The 18,441-nt window shown below is 40.4% G+C and overlaps 1 protein-coding gene across 1 annotated transcript; it reads right to left on the bottom strand.

The window, feature by feature from the left end:
* Nucleotides 1-2,416: 2,416 nt before the first annotated feature.
* Nucleotides 2,417-17,856, bottom strand: gucy2d (guanylate cyclase 2D, retinal). Its single transcript, XM_058087343.2, has 19 exons — nucleotides 17,567-17,856; nucleotides 15,366-16,365; nucleotides 14,986-15,287; nucleotides 14,533-14,905; nucleotides 14,376-14,460; nucleotides 14,196-14,301; nucleotides 12,316-12,435; nucleotides 12,151-12,231; nucleotides 11,909-12,085; nucleotides 11,689-11,845; nucleotides 11,463-11,612; nucleotides 10,297-10,445; nucleotides 10,033-10,196; nucleotides 8,099-8,291; nucleotides 7,833-8,007; nucleotides 5,016-5,114; nucleotides 3,771-3,865; nucleotides 3,613-3,695; nucleotides 2,417-3,533 (listed from the first exon to the last, which is right to left on the bottom strand). The coding sequence occupies exons 2-19, from the start codon at nucleotides 16,210-16,212 to the stop codon at nucleotides 3,449-3,451; spliced, it is 3,441 nt and encodes a 1,146-aa protein (XP_057943326.2). The 5' UTR covers nucleotides 16,213-16,365; nucleotides 17,567-17,856; the 3' UTR covers nucleotides 2,417-3,448.
* Between the last annotated feature and the right edge of the window lie 585 nt (nucleotides 17,857-18,441).

Genomic DNA, 18,441 nt, shown 5'->3' with positions numbered 1-18,441 from the left:
GCGGCATTATACGTCAATACATTTTCTCTCGAGATAGACTGACTTCTGGGTGCATGCAAGTGAACCAGGGGTGTCCAAAGTTCGTCGTGGGGGCCATTTGTGACCTGCGGGGGGTTTTCCATTGACCCGTAGCGCATTGTAGAAATCCAATTAAGAAAAAAATATGCAAGATGCTGAACTGTTGATACTAATAACTAATAAAACAAAGCTTTGTCTTTAAATACTGTATATATAAAGGGTATTAAAGCCTTTAAAAAATACATAAAAATTTAAACAAACACAAAAAAGAAATTTACATTAAACATTTTGAAATTAAATTAATAAATTCTATGTGAAATTAACACATAATTAACTGAGAAATTAAAGGAAATATAAAAAAAATCAGAATCCCTGTGACATTTTAATGGATTTGTTTCTTTTTCTATTTGTTTATTTTACATAATTATTCCTACCAGTAAACACATGCTTCGATGTAACCCCCAGGAATGTCGGCAATCTACTCTAATCTAACCTGAACGCATGTAACTGTCCCAGGTAAGTGATTAATAAATATATCAACAACTGTGCTAGTGACTCTACCAAAATAGCAATACAACAATATCACTATTGTCTCTTATTTTGAAAGCAGAGAACCCACGCTTCCGGTTTTTTCTGTCTTCCTCTAGCTGACTTGTCGATTTTCCTGCCAGACTGGCACGTTCAAGCCGGTGCCAGTCAACACATCCAGGGCGGCTTCAGGACACCAGAGGTGCGCAGAGGAACACGATGTACGTCTGACGGCAGGGTGGGCGACAAATGACCGGATTTTTTTGTTCCCTAGTCAGCATTTATCCTCCCTTAGCATACAGCATGCTGTTTCACGATGCTGACGCTTTTTAATATTGTGTGGGGATTTGTTCATGTCTGTAAATCTTGGATAAATGTAGTTGCATTGTCCCATACATATTTATACTGTCAACAAAAAACATTTTTTTTCACTGTAATCACAATACAAAGTCAAAATTTGGTTCTTATGTTAGGCACTATAATAAAAAAAAAACAATTACAGCCTCTGCTACTTCATTTTCATCTAATTACAGCTATTTGGTTAAAAATGGAAGGTGGCTATTCATGGATGTTGTATCTAAAAAATGATAAATCATGCAATATTATAATGACTTTTTACCTTTTAGTCCATCAGGCTTGTTTCTGCATGAACTGAGAACAAGGTGATCCCGGTACCTCATGTGACCCTTCAGTGGCTTCCACCTACAGAGGGGGTTCAGGGACATACAAAAAACATCCATCCATTCTTTTTCTATGCTGCTCATCCTCAATAGGGTCAAGAGTACGCTAGAGCCTATCCCAGCTGGGCAAGAGTACAAATGTATTCTTTCACTACCATTGGCTGGCAACCAGTCCAGGGAGTACCCCACCTCAACATCATGGTGATGATGCAATATACCTAAAAACACATTTGTGGGTGGAGGTCACGGATGGATCAAGCCGAGGCTTCTGTTTTTTTTTTTTATTATTTTTTTTTAACCAAATATATTATGGTTTGGCCTGGCTAATTTCTTGACAACAAATTGATAACTTTAGGACATAGCCATGTTCACCACTTGACACCCGTGTGGGTTTAGCTGATACTGAAAGGTCTAGGATAAGGTGTGAGGTACTGGGGGTGGGATCAGTTCTTGCAGGAACAAACCCGCTAAAAGGTAATTACCACAACACAACATTCATAAATGGTTACCTTCCATTTTAAACAAAATAGCTGTAATTACGAAATAGCAGAGCCTGTAATCGTTTGTAAGAAATTGGTCTACTGAAATTACAAGGAAGTGGTAAAACCGCTCCAGAGGCTGAACTTATAGTACCTGTCAATAAATATCTAATATTTATTATCATTGTTTTTTTTAAAAATACATGAGAAATTGGGTCTTCTAAAGCACAAGGAAGCGGCAAATCTTGTCAATAAATACTGGATGTAATATTGATTTTTAATTCTTACTGACAGAGAAAGAGAGGAACATTCATCCGTTTTCTATGCTGTTTGGGGTATGCTGGGGTCTATCCCAGTTGTCTTGGGGCGAGAGGCGGGGTACACCCCGGACTGGACGCCAGCCAATCACAGGGCACATATAGACAAACAACCATTCACACTCACATTCATACCTATGGACAATTTGGAGTCGCCAATGAACCTAGCATGTTTTTGGAATGCGGGAGGAAACCGGAGTACCCGGATAATAAGGACATGCAAACTCCACATACAGAATCGAACCCAGGTTTTCCCTATCTCCTGACTGTGTGGCCGACATGCTAACCACTCCGAGTATGAGTATGGTCACATGGACATGATTTATGACTTATGACCTATGACATATGCAGTGTGACCTTTGTGGTCATAAATCAAATTTAGACTAAAGCGGTATATCATTCTTTCTCACAATTTATTTAAATAAACACAATTAAGTTTACATTCAAAATGTTGAATATACAGACCGCTACTGTTTTTGGCAAAAAAATATTAAATGCCTAAAAAAAAAAAAAAACTGAAAAAAGAAGAATGCTGTATAACTATTTAAAGAACATACATATTTCACATTCATGTGGATGTGTAATGCTGTGTTTACCTCTCTGATATACAGCATCAGCGCCCATATGTGTAGCACGTACACATTTACAGTATATACAGTACATGTTCCCAGACAAAAGACAGCGTCATTATTATCAGCTTGTCAAAATATGTAGAATATGTAGAAATTTGAAAATCAATATACACATGAATTTGGAAACATGCTGAACCAACATTTTAGAAAATGGAATTTTTGAACAAATTTGAATGAAACGCATCAAGCAGTCCTGTTGCTTTTAAAGTCTCCCTATATAGGTAGTGACATGTTTAAATGCAATAATAACCCCCCCGCCCCCCTCTTTTTCACACCATGCAAACCAGCAGGTGGTGCCAAATGACTGCGCTTTTCTTCCTGTCGCTCACATACACCAGTGACCTTGAGAGACATATACTGGGGGGAAAAAAAGTGTCTGAAAGGTCAACAGAGTATGATGCTAACTTTACGATCATGGTGATCAATGAAGCAGACCAACATACGTATATTCTATTTTATTGAAACCTAATAGCTCATACTTCACTGATATGAAAAATAATAATTGTCTTGTGAAAATGTTTTTTCCATAGATGAGGAGTCACTATGAATAATCTTGGAGTGTTCATAGAATATTGTCTTACTATAAATTAAGATTATACACACCAGTATTACATCAGCCCCTCCCACTAACTGCACATACTTTTTAGACCATAACATGACATATTGTAATATTATGTCAAGTCTATTTGTACAAAGAAATAGTATAGAATAGAAGAAACATGGGCAATTTTTCAAACAGGAAGTCTTTTTTTGGCAAATCCAAACAAGTTCCACTAATTGTAGTAGCAACCCGCCTAGCCCATTTTCTTTTGTCGATCCAGGAACTTTTGTCGTCTGTCAGGAGGAATCTCATCTAAACCGATGCCGTGATTACTTCCCCTGGAAGAGGAATTTTCAACTTTTAGGACGTGTGTGATCACACACAGTTTGATCATCTCAAAGTATACGTGTCACATACCCTTGCATGTCTGGAGGGATGGGTAGTGGCTTCTTGAAATCTTCCCTTCCAACCAGCCAGTATGTGTGCTCAATACCTTTTCCCTATTTCAAAGAAAGCATCACCAAGTCGTGAGCGTTTCTTTTTTTTTTTTTTTCGGTGAGTTTCAACCAACTTACCTTTAACTCTGTGAGACCTCGAACATCAATTTTGTATCCCAGATTCAAGCCGTTTAGGACGTCGACTGTGCTCCGGTTGACGTGTATTCTGTAAGCTACACGGCACACACATATACACAATAAATGCACACTAGATACTTTAGTAATATTGTTATTAGGCATATTATGCACTTTTTTTATCGCATTGCTCTTGATGGCAACATGATACACACAAAAAATACAAAACTGGGGATTTATTCATTCATTCATTCATTTTCTATACCGTTTATACTTATGAGGGTCGCTGGGCGAGAGGCAGGGTACACCCTGGACTGGTCGCCAGCCAATCACAGGGCACATATAGACAAACAACCATTCACACTCACATTCATACCTATGGACAATTTGGAGTCGCCAATTAACCTAGCATGTTTTCGGAATGTGGGAGGAAACCGGAGTACCCGGAGAAAACCCACGCATGCACTGGGAGAACATGCAAACTCCACACAGAGATGGCCGAGGGTGGACTCGAACTCGAGTCTCCCAGCTGTGTGTCCTGCGTGCTAACCACTCGCTAACACTGAGTAAATAAATATGTCACTTTTTGGATGGTTTGAGGGAAAACATGCTCCGTATATCAGGATCAGTTCTTATTGGTATTGGTATATGACCACGGAAGCCTACTGTTGGCAAAGAGGAAAAAGTGTGATGACGACCATAGATCCAGAAAAGGAACTTATTGCAAGAAATTAGAAAGCAGTAGAAATCTCGATGATGACAATGATGAAGAGAAATGGTCAATAAAAACAATACATTATACAAATCAAATGTTTCAAAGTTGGATGATAAACTGCTTAACTTCTTGTTACACTTAAATTTCTTTTTTTAAAGGTGACTGTTTGACCCTGGAACTATTTTTATTTTAAAAATGTAAAATGAAATCATGATTTCAGAATGTGATTTCGGTTCATCTCCTTGAAAAAAAAAATAAAAAAAATCCAAGAGCATGCAGAAGGGCGACGGGGCGTACCTGCTTATTTACACTGAAACTTCAAATTGACCTCTAATTCTGTTTATAGTCTTAACGGATTAGAAAGGACTCGTCGCTTAAAGCCCTGTTTAGCCTCAAGCAGCATGCATACACCTGTCCTCTGTCCTCTACAAAAACACTCATTTCTTCTTCTTTTTCTCGTGTCTTTCAGTCGTGATGCATCATTATTATCAGACGAACATTCAGCATATGCTGATGTTGTATAATACACTCACGCAACCCGGTGGACTCCATTCGAGATGCTGTGTTGACTGTGTCTCCAAAGAGGCAGTACCGCGGCATCGTGAGGCCCACTACTCCTGCTACCACTGGGCCTGCAAGAACACACACACACAAATTGAAATGAAAATGAAAGCTATGCTCGATGACAAGATGAATAGCATTGACTTTTGTGCTTGATGCCGTGTGTTAATTGGATAAGTGGATCGCGCCTCACTATTCCAGGAGTAAGTTCCAGACAAGGATGAAGCAGGTAAAAATACCTCCTTGCCTTAGCAGCTTGGGTTGCCTCATGCTTACCTCTCTGCAACCAGGCCAGCTTGGATTTTATTTGACTCCACACAGAAATGGTAAAGGGTGGAGGATTTTAATATGTTTATATTTAATTTATTTAATATACATGTATTTTAATATACTTAATATTTAAGTTCTATACATCCTACACCTGTGATGTAAGTTAGAGTTTAGAGTAAATTGGAACTTCAAGTCATTCACACTTGCATGATGGTCACATAAAGTACAGTAGCGAGAACATTTCATAAAAGAATTCAATGATACGATGATAAACAAAATAGAAAACCGTCTTGGACATGGAAAGGGCGTTCCAAAAGAGAGAGACAGGCTTACTATGAGGAAGAAGTCTGGTTAATGAGAGAAAATTATTAAATTTTATTGTAAATTATTAATAAGAGCGTTTGATTTGCCTACCCGTTCATCCTACAGTGCGTTGGAAACAACAAAACTTGTTGCTAATAGTTAATAGAGTACAGTAAAGTCTCGTTATATCGATATTGTCGGGAGTCGGAAAAAATATCGATATAACCGGACTGTCGATATATCCGATCCTGCGCCGAACTGCATTAAAGGACAAGGATGAAGCAGGTAAAAATACCTCCTTGCCTTAGCAGCTTGGGTTGCCTCATGCTTACCTCTCTGCAACCAGGCCAGCTTGGATTTTATTTGACTTTTATTTTTTATTATGCCTCGTGACTAGCGACATGACTTGAATTAGGCTAGCATACTGGCTAAATAAATCTAGTAAAGTTCAGATAACTATTGGAAAAGATATTCAACGTTGGTTATCAAACTTAATATTAATATCGTTCATTCATTCATTTTCTACCGCTTATCCTCACAAGGGTCACGGGGGTGCTGGAGCCTATCCCAGCTGTCTTCGGGTGAGAGACGGGGTACACGCTGGACTGGTCGCCAGCCAATCACAGGGCACATATAGACAAACAACCATTCACACTCACATTCATACCTATGGACAATTTGGAGTCGCCAATTAACCTAGCATGTTTTTGGAATATGGGAGGAAACCGGAGTACTTGGAGAAAACCCACGCATACTACATACAAACTCCACACAGAGATGGCCGAGGGTGGAATTGAACCCTGGTCTCCTAGCTGCGAGGTCTGCGCGCTAACCACTCGAATGCTGTGCAGCCCTCAAACATTACATTACTACAAAATTGTAAAGAAATCTTGAAAAATGTCCACAGAAATTTTGAGCGGGACTGTGTGGTTTTGTGCACTTCATGGACGGAAGAGAGGGTTCCTAATCAAGTGGCCCGTGACGTCGCCATAGTTACACAGAATGTTAGAAAATATAAATAAGTCTCCCACATTTGTTGCATCAGAAGAAAATATAATAATAACAAATATGAGCACTTTGTTTGCAGGCCCATAATTACAATATAGTACATCATTATAATATCATAAAATACAAAATAATCATCTTATTTTTATATAGTATCACGATCCGATATTGATATGCGGTATCGGATTATATCAGCCTGCATCTGAAATCTCCGATACTGGAGATACTAGTATTAGAGTACTAGCCCAACAACATAATGTACTAACTTGTTAACAGAGCAACAAGGAGCAGGAGTGATGTCGGTCGTGTGTTTTGGTATAACAAAACTTCGTATCCGAGATAAAACATTTGAACTTCCGTGATGTCGGATAAAATTTTAAGAAATTGAATATTTTCACAGTCAGAGCTTAGAAAACCTGTTTAGGACTGTCTATATAAGTTTTAACTATTATTAGAGCCATGTAGACAGTAAATAACACCCCTTTATTACTTTTACACCCCTATTATTCTTTGTTTACACCTGCATAGCAAGATAGCGAGGCTAGCGAGCTAACTATTCATTCATTCATTTTCTACCGCTTTTTCCTCACGAGGGTCGCTGGAGCCTATCCCAGCTGTCTTCGGGCGAGAGGCGGGGTACACCCAATCACAGGGCACATATAGACAAACAACCATTCACACTCACATTCATACCTATGGACAATTTGTAGTCGCCAATTAACCTAGCATGTTTTTGGAATGTGGGAGGAAACCGGAGTACCCGAAGAAAACCCACACATGCACGGGGAGAACATGCAAACTCCACACAGAGATGGCCGAGGGTGGGAATTGAACCCTGGTCTCCTAGCTGTGAGGAGTGCGCGCTAACCACTAGACCGCCGTGCCGCCCCGCGAGCTAACTAGTTAGCCTCTAATTTATTTATTCTAAACGGAGTAGGGGAAGAATGAAAAAGTAAGAAGCCAAAAATGATAGCTTCACTTTCATCATGTCGGACCCCATGGAGTCAGCCATGGTCATGTGATGTAACGTCATGTCTCATTAATATTTTGTGTCATTTCTGACAGCCAGTGGCCAGAATACTATAGCTTCTATGCATTCATCGTATGTGCCACTTATGCTAATGGTCCACAGTCAACCACAAAACAGTGATTCTTTCTTATTTCTAATATATTCTTTGCAGGCCCATAAAAAGGATGCATGTGTTGCTCACCGGAGTGCAAGCCGATGCGGATCCTGACTTTTAGTTCAGGCATGTGTCTCATCTTGAAGGTGCCAATGCAGTGCAGGATGTCAAGAGACATGTTGGCCATCTCAGCGGCATGACGATTTCCATTCCTGTTGGGGACCCCCGAGGCTACCATGTATGCATCGCCGATAGTTTCCACCTAGAAACCCACACCCAAAAAATATAACACAATATAAGCACTTCGAGCGCACATTAATGGAGATGTTGAACATAGAAGATACTGTATGCACCTTGTACACGTCATGCAACCCGATGATGGCATCAAAAAGTGTGTAGAGGTCGTTGAGCAGGTCGACCACCTCGATGGGCTCGCTGAGAGCTGAGATGGTGGTGAAGCCAACAATGTCGCTGAAGTACAGAGTGACTTCATTGAAGTGCTCAGGTTTCACCGGCTTGCCTGTCTTTAATGCCTGGGCCACAGACCTGATGGAGGAGCACAGGAACATTGACTGATGTAGACTCCTTCCAAAAGTGATACACTGTAAAACAGAGGTAGGGAACCTATGGCTCGGGAGCCAGGTAGGGCTCTTTTGATGACTGTATCTGGCTCTCAAGCATTTCTTACCACAATAAAAAATTCTTTTTGCTAACATTTTAAAGTAAACCATCACAGAAATGACTGTTAAAAATAATATTAAAAATCAACAACTTTCTTATGCATTTTAATTCGTCCATCTATATTCTGCTGCAATACGGCCAACCATATCTATCTTTCCTGATGATATTTTCCAGGTCAAACACCAAAACTTGATTATTACTGGGTAATGCTGTAGTCTACCTCGGTCATTGAGATGTCAAAAAAACCATGTAAATGTTAACTTTCCTCCTTTAGTCAAATAGCTAAAGCTGCAGAACCAAGCCTTCTGACGAAGATGGCCAAAAGAATGAAATATACTGAGTATGGTGCAAAACTATGCAGCAGCAGAAGTTGTATTAATGGCAACAAGTATTTGATTTATTATTAGACACTGCGCTGCTCACGAAAGTGTGCTGGCCACACCCCATTGGCGTGGGGTAGTGTGCCTGGTCTACGTAATTAGAGCCCATTATATCTAAAACTGTTGGTCTTACATAAAAATGCACACATTTTATTGCATTCAATGTTTAAAAAAATGTATATGGCTCTCACAGATACACATTTTAAAATATCTGGCCTTCATGGCTCTTTTCGCCAAAAAGGTTCCCGACCCCTGCTGTAAAAGTCATTTTGCAGGAAAATTAATATGACATAACTTTTTTTACTTAATTCCATCGCAAGGAGAAAGCACATGGTTCTACGGCTATATTAAGGCTTGTGGCATGTGGCAATGTCTCTGTATTGTGCTTCCTGAGAATGACACATTTTCAACAAAAGCCTTTCAGTTTAAATGCTTGACAGTGTGCGGTCTGACAAGACAAAGCCGATTGGAATGTGTAAAGTAAGCGTCACATTTCAGAAAAAGAACATCATACCGTAAACAGTAAAGAGTAAAATATGGTGGTGGTAGTGTGATGGTATGCAGCTGTATTGCTGATTCAGGACCTGGAAGACTTGCAATGATAAATGGAACCATGAATTCTGCTGTCTACCAAAACATCCTGATGGGGAACGTCCGGCCATGAGTTCATGACCTCAAGCTGAAACAAAATTCCTAACCGGAATATTGAGATGCTGTGGCATGACCTTAAAAAGACGCTTCATGTTGGAAAAACAATCAGACTGCACTTCCGGAATAACAAACAAAAACAGACTGTGTACATATATTTATACTGTTATTCTGTATATTTTGTATTTTCATATTTTGTATTTTTCATTCTTTTTTAATAGATGTGTATGCACCTACTATACCAAAACAAATTCCTAGTATGTGTTTGATCATACATGGCAATAAACCATTTCTGATTCTGATTCTGAAAACCCTCCAATGTGACTGAATGACAACAATTCTGCAAAGATGAGCGGGCCAAAAGGAAAAAAACTCATTGCAAGTTACCACAAACGCTTGATTGCGGTTGTTGCTGCTGAGGGTGGCCCAACCAGTTATTAGCTTTAGGGGGTAATCACATTTTCACACAGGACCATGTAGGTTTGGATTTATTACCCTCCCCCTTAATAATAAAAACAGTGCTGGGCTAAAAGGTGTACACAAGAGTCAAAGTGGTGCTGTGTGGTGTGTTAACTTACTTGGGCAACATCTGAGCCACCAGGGCGTCCGTCTTTTGTCTCTCTACCTCCAACTCCTCTGTCCTCTCCCTGATCAGATCCTCCAAGTTGGAGGAATATTGCTCTAACATTCGCAGCATTGAGTCGATAATATTGGTTTTCTTGCCTTTGGAGATGCTTTTAAACTATGCATACACACACAAACACACACAAAGATAAGGTGACCTTCATGTACTGTGGGAATTTCCATTCGATGTGGGGTTTTCTTTTTCTATATGTGGTTACCTGTTTAAAAATGTCTTGAAATGTGGGCCTCTTGTCAGGTTCTTCGCTCCAGGCCTGCTTCATGATCTGGATGACATCCAGTGGGGCCTCATCCACAGATACAGTGGGCCGACACAAAGGAGGGGGCTCTTTGACCTTGCTGATAATCTCTGCCAACACACACACACACACACACACACACAAGCAATATCAATTCAGATGCACGTGCAGATTTACTGTTGAATATTAATCAATATACAGCATTTTTAACTTATTTGAATTGCCCCAATATTTTTTTATTTCCCGGTCACACATGCGCTTGTTGCTAGGCAGAATTTGTGACTCATTATCATTTTTCCAATGCAAGAATAAAAACACACAAAAATTATTATTAGAAATATTAGATAAGTAAATATTATCTATCAATATACAGTACTCTGATTTTAAAAAGTGTTTTTTGTTGTGTATCATCATGAAACATCAAAATTAAAATGCATTTTTAACTTATTTGAATTGCTCCAATATTTTTTGATTTCCCGGTCACACATGCGCTTGTTGCTAGGCAGAATTTGTGACTCATTATCATTTTTCCAATGCAAGGATAAAAACACACAAAAATTATTATTAGAAATATTAGATAAGTAAATATTATCTATCAATATACAGTACTCTGTTTTTAAAAAGTGTTTTTTGTTGTGTATCATCATGAAACATCAAAATTAAAATGCATTTTTAACTTATTTGAATTGCTCCAATATTTTTTGATTTCCCGGTCACACATGCGCTTGTTGCTAGGCAGAATTTGTGACTCAATATCATTTTTCCAATGCAAGAATAAAAACACACACAAATTATTATTAGAAATATTAGATAAGTAAATATTATCTGTCAATATACAGTACTCTGATTTTAAAAAGTGTTTTTTGTTGTGTATCATCATAAAACATCAAAATTAAAACGCATTTTTAACTTATTTGAATTGCTCCAATATTTTTTTATTACCCGGTCACACATGCGCTTGTTGCTAGGCAGAATTTGTGACTCATTATCATTTTTCCAATGCAAGAATAAAAACACACAAATTATTATTAGAAATATTAGATAAGTAAATAAGTAAACATTATCTAATATTAATAATAATTAATAATAATTAGCTACTGAAATAAAGCTAATGCTATTAAACTCACCTTTGGGTGGCATGTCCATCATACAGAAAGGTGCAGAGCGGGAAATAATCTCTTGCGCAATGATGGAAAAACTGTAGACATCTCCTTGAAAGGTGCCCCTTTTCCTCATGGTTGAATTTCGCAGTAGCTCAGGAGCGGTCCAGAACAGATCTTTTTATGCAATTTAAACGTTATATTGAAGTTATGTATTTACTACCGGTCATGGATGACTCAATCTTCACCTCACCTTCAGGCTTTTCCGAATCTACGTTGATGTTTTGGGCAAGCAGAATTTCATTGAAGCCATAATCAGTCACCTTCAGCACAAAGCGACCGTCCACCACGCAGTTTCTGGATTTGAGACGTCCGTGTATGATGCCACGGTTGTGTAGGTACTTCATGCCCTGTTAGGACCCAGTGGGTGAGTCATGCACGGCAATATTATATATATTTTATTTCTACAATACCCGTATGAGATCCATCAGCAGGGACGACTTGAACATCCAGTCAAGACGCACGTCCTCGTTGGTGAGCAGGTCCTCCAAGCTCCCTCTGGAGCAGTGTTCCGTCACCACCCCGAAGATTCCAGAGTCAAAGAACAGTCCCAGGAATAGATTGAGGTTCTCATGCCTCATGTCTCTGAGCTGCAGGTTAGTTAGTAACACAATCAGAACAACATTCCAATACACAACTTTCCTACAAAACACACCTTGGTGAAGACTGACTCAGTGCTGCCACTGACGCATGATACGGCTCCAGGTGGGCCTTTCTTCAACCAAACCCAATCCCCCTACAGGACATGTAGGGAGCATTGATTGACATCTGTTTATTAAAAAGACAACACACACAAACAGGACTGGTGTGTCCACTTCACCTCAAACACAGCAACATTGGAGCTGTCCGGTGTGGAGGCCATGTAGCTGCGACCAGACACCGAGTGATGGGGCGTCTTCATGTCCAGTTGACTTTTCAGGATGCTCTCGTCGTTCAGCTTCTGCTCCCAACAACACATCAAACAAGGAAAATCATTTACAGGTTATTAACGTACATATGTAAAAAGTTTTAGGACATCTTGGCATCACAGCTGCTGATCCCATTTTTGCAGTTGGGAAGTCTACATGAAGTCCTTTGAGGCTTTTTTTTGTGATTAAGAGCTATAGAAATAAACTCGTGTAACTCGTGTGTTGGTGGGAATTTAGAACTTTATTGTGGTCAAAGGACGCCGGCCGCTCTCACAATTTGTGCTGTAGCTCATGCCAAACGCACATGTTGTTGAGGTCAGCGTCTTCCACGCCATCCGTCAAGTCTTGTTTGTTTGGTGTTTTCCCAAAGTGTTTTTTGATTGATCAATATTAGCTCTCTTAGTCTCTAGCCGCACGATGGATGAGTGGTTAGCACAGGGGTGGGCAAACTTTTTGACTCGCGGGGCGCATTGATATGACAAAATTTACGAGGGGGGGGGCAGACTATATATTTTACACGTAACAGTCCACCTGGTATTATTGTATCTGTAAAATTGTCATGCAATCTGCTATTATTATTTATTATTTTATATTTATATTTAAATATTTTAAAAATAATAAAATATTATAATAATTACAATAAAATTAAAATAATAATTATTATATTATTATTATGTAAAATATGCAAATATAACAATAATATTATATATAATTAATACAATAATTATAATAATCATAATAGTTCTAATAATAATCATAATAATATAATAATATAATAATAATCTAATAATAATAATAATTATTATTATTATGTGCTTGTGTCCCTTTTTTCAGGAGCACTTTGTAAACAACAGACCATGTCAAAAAACGAAATTGATAAAACCATCAAAAGGTTGGCTCAGGCCATGATGCCAGGTTGTATGTTGAGTTTAAATGAAATACTTTGGAAAGATTGGGCGGGCCGTATTCAAACACTTGGCGGGCCGGATGTGGCCCCCGGGCCGTAGTTTGCCCACCCCTGGGTTAGCATGTGTCAAACACAGATCGGGAAGATTGGCGACTACGAGGTATGAATGCAAGTGTGAATGATTGTCTATTGTCTGCGATTGCCGTGTAAACCAGTCCAGGGTCTCGTCTGAAGTCAGCTGGGATAGGCTCCAGCATACTCCCGCGACGATAAGCGGCATAGAAAATAGATGAATGGAAATATTATCTCTTGGGCAAGGAAACATATTTGGCACCGTACACCCAGCCATCCAATTACATCACAAGTCTCTGCTTTTCTTATTGATCGAGGCTACAAAACAAACCAAAATGGAGCCAAAGAACGTTCCAAGGGCCGGCACTTGAAACACTACTCAATTCAAGAAATGACTAAGTACAAAATATGAAGATGGTGTCTATGTGGATCTTACTGTTGTCGTCAAGGCCCTTTCATTCTTCATTTATATGCATTTGCAACTTGTTTTGGTTAGAGTACGTTTCCGTATGAGTCTGACCTTCTGTTACAGATGAATGATGATAACCAAGGTTGCTCTACAGTTGCTTGATGACTCCGCTTCAGTGATCACCGTCATTTTAAAATTATCAGCTGCTGTTTCATCGCTCTTTTGGACACATTTATGGCAGGAAGAAAAGCTCTCACATGGAGAGAAGTCGTTTAGCACCACTGAACTGATTATGGGATGCACTCAGTTGTAATCTGATGCATGTTCAAATGAAATAAAACCATTACCATTACTTACTTACTCTACTACTTTTTATCAGAAATCTTTCCTGACTGAGAACTCACCCGTTTGCTGATTTGTGTGTTGATGAAGACGAGGTCATCCAGAGTCAGGACCACTTTGGTGGATGTGCCACCACCTCCAAAGGTAAATCCAACTCTGCCGCTCCTCCTGGATAGACAGATGGAATGGAAACATGACACACGGGTGTACTGAATACGATCCAAATTGTCCATTGTACATACTTGAAATGTATGAAGATGTTTACAGCACCCCCAACCACCATAGAGAAAACGAGAAAAAGAAGGAAAAGAGAAGCCGAGTCCATTCCTACGGGAAGAGAAGAGCCCTGAGGTGATGCTACTGGAAGACATACCGTGATGATCCCGCATAATCACTGACCTCCAGTGCAGGCAAAATAAGAACTGAACCAACAACTGGAGTCCTTATAAGGAGTGCTTCCTGCAAAATGGATGGACCTGCCAAGATATTTCAAGCTTCCCATTTTGCCGTCTGTGTGTGCAGCCTCCAGAAGATGAGTGGAGTAGAGGGTGTTGCCCATGCCGCTGTAGTCCAGAACCACGTAACGACCTTGCATGCCTTCTCCGTTTCTACCTGCCCTCAAGTACTGATTGAAGCCCTCAAATTCAAAGCCTCCCTCGTTGCTGCTGAGGATCTCCCCGGTCACCCAGCGGCCGCTTTTCGCTCGGGCATGTTCAACGGCCATGGCTATGTAGTACATCATATTGTAGATGGTGCCAAAGAACGGAGAAACCTGTAAAAAAAAAAAAAAAAAAAAAAGACAGATGATGTGCACTTCCTGAAATGGATGCACGACGAGACAGATGTTCTCACGTTCTCTGGTGAGGAGGTGCTGTGAATTTCATAGTTGTCCTGAGCGTCTTTGAAAGCCTGATGGAAATTACGTTCTCCAGAGTCCATGGTGATGGTCAACACCCCGTCGTAAGCTTTCCTGAGCCTGGTGTCATTGCCGAGGGCGTAGTAGAAAGCGTTGTTGTATGGAAGCGAGTAGAGCAGGGTATCGTACGGGATGAACACGTAGCCGCGGTCGATCAGTCGCATGGCCAAAGCTGTAGTCAGAAGTTTGTACTGGGCTTGGCCACCAATCAGGACAGAAGGCATGCACATGATGACCACTGCAAGGACAATATGGGTTAACTCGCATGGACGTTGTTTTTATCAACATCTGTCTTTTCTGGTGTAAAGCAGCTCACCTCTAACCCGATCTGTGTCCTTAACTTTTGTCAACGCTCTCCTCGGACCATCGCTGTCCGCCCCCATGGTCGCCACAGGCTTGACAGGCAAGCCCAAAGCCCTCAGAGATGACGCCAGCTCATGTCCCGTGGCCTCCCAGATGTCACTGTCCTCTGAGATGATGGCCACGTGGGCCCAGCGGAAGTAGCGCAGCACTGTGAAAAGAACATGTGAGGACAACGGCTGTGGTCGTAGGAAAGTGGGATACACCCCTCCTTCTCTCATGTTTGGCTTCAGGCAACTCCAGGACAGAATCCCAACATCCCATTCTTTAGCGTACAAAGCAGCTGAGGTACAGTATGCCGGGTTGGCCGGTCCCAGGAACGCCGCACCGTAGCCTTCCAGCTCAGCGAAGCGGGCAAGGGCGCGGGATGACTTGCAGTCCTCATTGATCAGCGTGTAGTCGTACCAGTAGCCTTTGTTGAGGTAGGGGTCCTTGTTGATGCGTGCGACGGCGAGGCGTGCAGCCAAGTCCGGAAGGGCTTTGGAGTATAAGAGGTCACAAGTCCAGGGTCCAACCAGGGCCACCTTGAAGGTGGTTGCCCAGGCTTGACATGGTAGGGATAAGATTAGCAATAAGGGTATTAGAAGCCAGCTCACCTGCCTGCTCTTAAAATGCTGCACTGGGGACAATGGCAACTGTGGTTTTAACAACGCTGGTGGCATGAACAAGGAATTAAAGAGACTACAATCCCCGCCATTATTAGTCCATAGGTGTCTTTTTCTTCTCAGTTTTAAGCAGTCCTGCTGCCATCGAGGGTGGTAGGACAGGTTGTGCAGAAAGCGAGGGTCTCTGTGACTTGCCATTTCCCTTGTACAGCTTTGGGGATGTCCTCTCGGAGAGAAGGTTGCCGTGGCTTGTGGTGGAGTGACACTGGATGGATAAGAAACGTCTTTGTTGGCACTCGGCGGCCTTTGAGTCCTACGATGGACAGCTGTCGACGAAACTCCGAGCCATCACTGCCTCCACAGGAAAAAGATGTACACACAAAAAGGGTTTAAAATATGAATCATAAATAATGACACTTAGGCTACATTCACACTGCAGGGTATGATGCCCAATTCGGATCTTTTGTTCTATGATAACCAAATTCACATGCATTTCCATGTTTTTATGGAAATAAAGATTGCTTCTTCAATGTGTGCACACTGCTCTCCTTAACGCATTTGTGGCAATTTAGTGCAACCAGACTCAATATTTTCAAAACCCAATGATTTTGTGTCGGAAGTAAAAAACAAAAAGGGCAGAAATTTTGGCTATGGCAGTTGGTGGACAATGTTTATGTGGTAGGGGTGTGGTTGGACATTGGCATTAGCTTCTTCACTCACACCCTTTAAAAATCATCGGCGAGTACCTTCATCCAAGTCTCGCACCACGCCTTTCGAAGTTGTAGTAAATCATATACATATTGGATTGATATCTACATACAAACAAGTACTGGGTCGCATTTGAAAAATCTGCATTGTAAAAACGAGATACTGGTCACATATGAGCAATTTTTTGTAGTGTTTTTAAAATGTTTAATATAAAATAATTTTCTTATATATTTCTTAGTTACCTTTTATCTATGATTTTTCCATAGGCCAATGAAAATGATCCCAGAAACATCACTAATCTGTATGAAATATAAATACATTTTGGAAATACAGTAAAAAAATAGCCCCCATCCCGTGGGTCATAAATGTACAGTTCACTTGAACACAAAGACACGCTGTACACCTGTCTCATGGAGAACACCGTCCCTAAAGTGATGTTCCTGACATAGAATTACTGGCATGTGCTTAGCAAGCCTATTAGCGCTGCCGGGCCTGCGGAGGTAAATCTGTCCATCCGATGGCAATGTCTCAAGATCTTGTCAGTCATTCTGACGAACCAAATCTTCTCCAAATTGAAATGAGTTGATTATTGTTGTCAAGGAATGAATGAATATATGTAACTTTGTTGCATGGCTTGTCAGTTTCATTCGGTTGATAAGAAGAAATGAAGAAGCCACTTAAAGTGTAATAGTGGTGGCTCGTCAGATGCTAATAGGCTCATAGAAGCACTGGTTCAAAATTGAAATTTTGACAAACATACATACATACATGTGTGAAGGTACTAGTCGATGTTTCCTGGAATAACGTGATGTTGAGACAATTCAGTAGAATCGAAAATTCTGACCTGGAGTGGTTGTCTACACAGGAGCCATGTCAGTATTGCACGCAGTCCTGTCCCAGTTCCAGCTTATCATGAAAAAGTATTAAAAGTAATCCAATGGAGAAAAAAAAAAACACGGCTTGATGTTAGATATCCTGGTTACAATAATAAAAAAAAAAAATTAAAATCCCCACTTTTCCATTTATCAAAGCTCACTTGGCTTCTGGCTTCTTGCTGTCCCAAACTGGGACTGGGACCCTCCCCAAACCTCAGAGTGATGGCTGATGCATGAGAAGAAGAGCGAGCTAAAAAAAAAAAAAAAAAAAAAATGGCGGGGGAATGGGGGCAGATTGCAGGGAATGACAAGAAAGGGAATGGATGGGGAGGACCGTCAAGCTGGGACTTCTCAGCCTTCTTTAGCTTTTAATCCATCGTAGTGTGGGAAGAGTGAGTGTGGGGGAGGGCCCAAGGAGATGAGGTGAAAGTTGGGAGTGGACACAGGTGGAATTCAGGTGGGACCTTTAGGAGGGTCGGGGTGGACATATCCATTTGTCTTCTACACGACTATGTATAGGTACAAGAAATGCTAACAGATATTTATTTATTGTACTTGAGTATATTTATAGCAACATACAGAGTCAGGCAAAATGGTCTGACACATTTGTAGGTTAAATAAAAGACAAATAAAGTAAAGAAACTAAATAGTGTTTTTATTTTCAAAAAGTACATATAATGCCATTTTGTTTCATTATGTTTTTAATAATGAAATCAGTTAGAGGTCGGCCGGTTGATTTTGGTTTCAATGCAGATCCAGTATCTCTGAAGTTGGTAACCCATAACAAGATGGTGTTTGGAGCTGCTACGGGATCATGTCTACCAAGATTGAAGCGCAAACGGGA

Source organism: Doryrhamphus excisus, linkage group LG21 (genome assembly GCF_037039965.1).
Source record: "Doryrhamphus excisus strain RoL-2023G ecotype Guam linkage group LG21, RoL_Dexc_Guam_v1.1, whole genome shotgun sequence".
Classification (NCBI taxonomy): Eukaryota; Metazoa; Chordata; class Actinopteri; order Syngnathiformes; family Syngnathidae; genus Doryrhamphus; species Doryrhamphus excisus.
Note: the sequence above shows the minus strand (reverse complement) of the source record. Positions and strands in the feature narration are given on the sequence as shown.